This window comes from Engystomops pustulosus, chromosome 2, assembly GCF_040894005.1.
Source record: "Engystomops pustulosus chromosome 2, aEngPut4.maternal, whole genome shotgun sequence".
Classification (NCBI taxonomy): Eukaryota; Metazoa; Chordata; class Amphibia; order Anura; family Leptodactylidae; genus Engystomops; species Engystomops pustulosus.
Genome location: NC_092412.1, coordinates 225269012 through 225275445, shown reverse-complemented (window position 1 = coordinate 225275445; position 6434 = coordinate 225269012). Strand labels below are relative to the sequence as shown.

Sequence of the window (6434 nt, the reverse complement as noted above, 5' to 3'; positions counted from 1 at the left end):
ACATGGTGCTGTCAAAAAGTATTCATACACCTGGAAACTCTGGATGATTTCCCCTTGATATATTATGATACACCTGGTACCATTGGGAGAAGGACGACTTCTGGTAATTTGCAGACAATCACAGTAAGGCCCTATGCACAGGAACATATAGCCTGCCACGTGCAGGAGAGAGGAGGGGTAAGTGCTCCTCATCCCTCCCCTCTCCATTACAAGCCGAGCCCAGCTCAGTCACAGTGCGATGAGACAGCGTGGACTCATCAGACCATGACCGGGTGCCATAGACGTGTTTGGGGGCTGTGATGCGACCACAAATTGCGTGGCTGTAGCAATGCCCCAGATCACTTTGGGGCTAATCCTAATGACTCTGAGTGACCCTGTTTTTCTTCACCCTTTACAAGAGATCTGGACCTCATTGTAACATGATCACAAGGCTGCTACTACTTGAAATGTTCCCCTGACTGGTTGATTTTGCCCAGGTGATCATGACATGCTGATCCTAAGTACTAGGGGGTTAGGCAAGTAGTGGTTAAGGACAGGCCAAGGTCAGGACAGTGGTAGTGCAAGAACACAAATAGAGTATGCTAGATATAAATAGAGGGTTTTTTTCATTTCAAGTTCTTTATTCGCATCAATTTAGACCAGTGTTTCTCTACAAACTCCTTTATGACTTATTGAGAGAGAAAGTTAGTAAGCAGATTCTCCATTGATGTCATACTATGTCCAGGACTAATGTTGTTCCTCGCATACACATACCATACTATTGATATATGCAAATGTTGTTGTGATATTCCGTTCCAACTTTGATTATGAATTCCCACATTCTATATTACTCCTGGCATTTTGCACTAATTTTATCATTAATTTTCTCAAGATCAAAATCAATGGGGGATATTTATCAGGACCTCTGCGCACCGCCAGTGGCGCAGAGGCCCTGAAATAATCGCAAATGCTAGCTTATTGCTAGCTTTTGCGATTATTTTCCCCAATCCACCACCTTCACGCCAGTGGGGCGTGAAGGGGCGTGAAGGGGGGGCGCGGCCGGCCGGGAGTGGGCCGGCGCGGGGCGTTACTGTCCCCGCGCCTGCGCACTCGCTGCTGCCGGCGACTTTTCATTCGTGAAAAGTCGCCGGCCGCGTCTTTTTCTACGCCAGGCCCTGCCTGGCGTAGGATAAACGCCTCGCAACTGCCAACCCGATACATCAAGAGGCAGAAGCCTCTTCATGTATCGGGCTGCGAATATGCAGCGGCGGGGCGATCATACGCTGGTGCACGAGCGCCAGCGTATGATAAATATCCCCCAATGTGTTTATGTAGAATTCTTACAAATAAAACAAATAAAAGTTTTTTTTTTCTGAAGGACATTTATTTTTCATCTTCGCTGTTGGTACAATTAATAAGTAATTTTCCCAACTTGCATTCACGGTACAATAAAAGGTTTCTGTATCCTCTAGATTAGCATGAAAAGAAATTGATAGCACCACAGAAAGCCTGTGACCGGTGACCTCTTGCAAATACGGCAAGGGTAAGTGACAGGTAGGTCTTGGCCCTTTACTGCTGGATACGTCGCATAGACTGGATCTGGAAGGTCTGGGCATGGGAGCCCCATTCTCTCCAGTGTTTGTATTCGCCTCCATGGTGGTCACATTCCAAAATGTACTGGTAGCCACGGTACCCAGGATATTGGTAGGCCACCCAGCTGCAAGAGAACGACAGATATACGGAGATCAAGGTCAAAAGTCAATTGATATTTCTTTATCTGGAGCTTTAATATGTTATTGTGTAATACTTACGAGCCACATTGAACCTTCATTGATCCAACTTCATTGTTGCCCCAGCCCATGGCTTGCAGAGAAGGATAGTCATCGCAAATCTCCCACTGTCGGCCAATGAAGTTTTCTTTCTCAAAGATGATCAGTTTGGATTCCTTATGATTCTGCAAGAGAAGCTTTAGATGTAAGAAAATGTGTATTATCAAGAGAGGATATCCACATAGTTTTTTTTTATGGTCTACAAAAGTTATGAACTTACAGCAGAACAGATTGGGCGGAAAGACATTAGGCGCTCAATGTGATAGGCATTGCTGCCACTCCAGGCATCCCAGCGGGGGTACTCTCCTCTTTCCAGGACAAACTGCTGACCACAGAAACTTGTGTGCTCATATCCAATCCAGCTACACAAAAATACAGAAAGCCATTATCTAGCTATAAACTACTACATTATGCAAACGTGCAAATTATATTGTTGGATTTTACTTCTGAAAGACTTAAAGTGCAACTCCATTTTATCACAAATCATTTTCACACTCTTGCCATGTATAATAACTTTGCCTATTTTCTTGATTACCTATGTCTAGCAGTTTCTTTGTTATCCTCAGTCTATTCATGCAGGACCTGTCTCCTCTGTGGTGTAGGGGGAGCGGGAGGTCATGTGTGTAGTTGATAGGAAAGGTGTGTCTGCTGCTATTTGAGTTAGAAGTCTCCTACACAGAATAGTGAGTTAAAATGCCCCTCCTTTTCCTTATTAGTCCCTCCATCCATCTACCAAATTTTCTATGTCTTTCTCCGCACCTTATGCTGTGTCATCCACTCCAACTTCCCCCACTTTCGGTTTCTGGGCACTATCTAAACAGCAGGGAAGCTACTTTGTGCTCCCATGGAACAGACTATACACTTCATGTAAAAGTTTCACTGCTGGTTTCTACTACTTACTACAAGCTCAGTGGTCTTCCATGTGATAAAAGCTACCAGGCTAGTCACTCAAAAGTTCAATATGTACTTAGGAATCTCACTGGCTTTACTGCTAAATGACTTAATGAGAAAATACAAGGCATTATTGCACTGTGGGCACACTTAGCTTTATGGCAAACACAGGAAGAGGTAAGTGTCCGCCCATTTCACTACTAGGAGGAATATTTCTGACAACTAGCTTATGAAAATACCATAACTCTGGGAGAGGGCAAACAACACAATGTGGTCACCATTCTGTTTTTAAAGGGGAACTGCATATGAACACGTTATAAAAATCATTAAGAAATCAGAATTAAAATTTAAACATAAATCATATCTTTCCATACTTACGCTCCACATTCCACCTTTATAGACCTAATGTTGTCAAAGCCACACTCCATGATGTTTGCGCAGGAGGCGCTGAATTCCATCCTTCTACCTTGGAAGTTTTCCTGATCGTAAACTGTGATCTGTAAGAGAAGTTTGATTAATATCTCGGATGTATCACATGTATGCGTTCTTTCTATTCTGAATGCAAGGTCATTAATCATAGGCTTACATGCAAGCAGGGAAATTCACAAGGACAATCTAGGTATAGTCATGTAACATGATTGGTAAAAAGGAGAGTTGGGGTGTATCTATATGAGCAGATATTGAAAGGCCATCTATTTGCATAGTATTATTGGTTTACATAGATACAAATACTTTATAGACACCATACAATTCATGGTATAGCTTGAATCCACAACCAATTTTCCCAGTAAAGGGAACATGGGTTCTCCCTTTAGGACAGATGTGGTTGGTATTGCCATTCATCCTCATTAACGTTTATTGAGCTGCAATATCCAACACAATAGAAACTTTTTTTCAAACTTTTTAGAAAAAAAGGAGCCATCTCTGTCTAAGGTTACCTTGACACGAATCTCTGGCCATAAACGATGGACACAAATGGTCTGCTGTTTGTGGACCACGTGTCATCGGTGTGTAATGTCCCCTCATGCACCAAGGACCTCAATCTCATTCAGGAAAAGGATAATTTACAATCCAGACAGAACCCATAGAAATGAATTGTCCTTGGGCTATTCTTCAAATGAATGGATAGCCCATGGAAAAATTCTACATGTTGTGCATGTAGCCTAATACAGTAACCTCCTATAACATCTGTCCCCTCTCCTAACATGTATGTTTTAGTGAATAATTACACTATTCCACATTTGTCTTACCGTTACTTTCTTATATTTATTAACAAATTGACAATGGAGTCTTAACCCTTGAGAATGTATCCTTATCAATTCTGATACTGTCCAGTTGAGCGTCCTACTGTGTAGGTGATAACTAAGTTGTCAAATTATTCATAATGTTCCAGAATTTTGTAAATGATTAGAATACATTTACTAAAGAAGGCAAATCCATATATGTGACATGTCTGCTTCAGGTAGACTTTGTAAGGTAGGTCCCAATTGATTATTGTGAGGCTACATGAACATGAAGGCTTATATGGGAACGCAAAAAAAGGATGCCAAACGGATGACACACAGAGCGTCATGGACCGGCAATGGATGACACAGATCTGGTGTTTGTACCAAAGAATGTAGCCTTACCTGGTGGGATCTAATGTTGATTGAACTTTGCTATTGCGTTATTATATTAATTCAGATATGGGATTTGTAAATGCTGTAACATGCCGTTTCTTTGTTGTTCTTTCCTACTTAAGTCAGATAAGAATGATGAATGGTTATTTTGTTTCACTAGTCTCATGGTTTCTTGTTCTTGGTGCCAAACACAAGAAACTATTTGAGTCGGTGACAAGAAATACAATAAATAAACACAAGTCCTTCTTTTTAGTCATTTTTGGTAATGATCTTCTATAACATGATCTGAGCGCTGGAACGTGTTCAGGATAGAAGACAGATACTGAGGAGTATAATCTACATGCAGTCTCAGCATTGTATCTGACTTCTACATAACTATGTCATTGTTATCTCGCCTAACAATCCATGTAAAAAAAAAAATCACTGGATACCTTCCAGGGTCCCATAGGAACAGGAAGAGGGTTGGTCTGGGCCATTTTTTCGGAGGTGATGTCTTCTAGACAAAAACAAAGCATATCATTTAAACAATGGAATAGTTCAGTCCCCCACCACAGTGTTAGCTGGGCAGTAAATTGTAGGTGACCCCAAATGACCTGCGTAATTTTATACATAATAAAAAACTAGTGACAGAGGGTCAGACTTTCAGAAAAGCACCAAGGTGATATGGCAGGGCAATGTCTAGGCATGTCATAGTTAATGTAATATATGAGCACCTTGGGGCCATAAGGGCAGCACTTCATTTTGGCTTATAGAATGGGTTCCCAGGCAGGGGTCAGCTTTCTGTGGTGTCCATATACCCTATTTGTCTTCATACAATCAGCATGATCTAAATAGGCACAATCACCAACACACCCAACATACAGGCTCCATCATTGATAGAAAACTATGTGAATATATTGTCCATGTAAAAAGACAATTAAAGGCTAATTTTCGCTTTACTTTCATGTATCCAAAGCGAATAATATTGTATGTTGATAGATAGGATTTATAAGACTCCATAGCAAAATAAGATGGGTCCTACCACCTATTGACAGGAAAACCGTAAGAGTGGCACTAATAGTAATGTGATAGCAATGTCATACACCAAAGAACCTGCACATAGTAGTGTCAGACAGCCGAAAGCTACCAGCTTGTTTTTACTTATGATAAGCTATGATGTCCTCAACCTTTTTGGTGGCTATAGTCACCCCCTTTATATTGATGTTCTCTATTATGTGAACAATAAAGTTATATAAATTTGTTTAATTAGAATCTGCATTGTCCATGTAATAAACTAACCACTATGTATCTGTTTCACAGCAGTCTAGGAACTTGAGCGTTACCCATAGTCTCCATACAACAAATCTGTAGCTATAGGGGTTATACATTGTTATACCTTATTACATATTGTGGCAGGAAAGTTACCCACCGGATGTATGCCCCCATCTTGTAGAAGACTAATTGTTTTTTTCTATAGGGAACATTAACTATTCTATACACCAATAACCATTAGAAATGGTCATTAAGACAACATCTCCTCCTCTCCACTATTTCCACCCTCAAAACATGGACTCACCTCTCTCAGTCTGGACTGCTGGGATATCCATCTGGCGCTTGCCTGCTCCAACTGACCCAGCACAGGGTTTATATAGAAAGCTACAGCACGGGTCCTAATGCCAGCTTTTTGCCCGTTGTCAGCATTATACTGTCAGCGCTATTGTCCCATCTGATCCCAGGCCTCTTGTCTGAGTCTCTTTGCCCAGCACAATGTACATTTCTATCTGCATGAATGAGCCAATGGCTCATGACTTCACTTCTCTACTCTGCCCTCCTGCCTGGATCCCAGAACACAGATAGAAAATAAGTCTAATAAATAAGGAATAGACTGTTCTGTTAATATTATTGCTTCTGGGATGCTAACTTTTATAATGAAGTTTTATACATTGTAAAAGCTTCTGTCCCTATTGGTAAAAGACTTCATGATAAACACATTGTGGTGTGTATGTTTCTATCTACCTATCTATCTATGTTTCTAATCACTATTATAGTTTTCACTCTCACTTTGATTTTAATGTAATAATTTATTTGAATAGGGGGTATTTGGTTTTTGAAAAATGAGAAACAACGGCCTATATCA

The 6434-nt window shown here is 40.8% G+C and overlaps 1 protein-coding gene across 3 annotated transcripts; it reads right to left on the bottom strand.

The window, feature by feature from the left end:
• Positions 1-1342: 1342 nt before the first annotated feature.
• CRYBA1 (crystallin beta A1) lies at positions 1343-6029 on the bottom strand. Of its 3 annotated transcripts, none has more exons than XM_072138317.1 (6): positions 5874-6029; positions 4750-4814; positions 3078-3196; positions 2029-2170; positions 1791-1945; positions 1343-1696 (listed from the first exon to the last, which is right to left on the bottom strand). In XM_072138317.1, exons 1-6 carry the CDS (start codon positions 5902-5904, stop codon positions 1549-1551), a joined length of 660 nt encoding a protein of 219 aa, XP_071994418.1. In that variant the 5' UTR covers positions 5905-6029; the 3' UTR covers positions 1343-1548. The 3 variants fall into 3 exon arrangements, with proteins under 3 accessions (XP_071994418.1, XP_071994419.1, XP_071994420.1); XM_072138318.1 differs by having other exon boundaries at positions 4750-4811; positions 5874-6018; XM_072138319.1 differs by having other exon boundaries at positions 1346-1696; positions 1791-1933; positions 5874-6028.
• Positions 6030-6434: the final 405 nt, after the last annotated feature.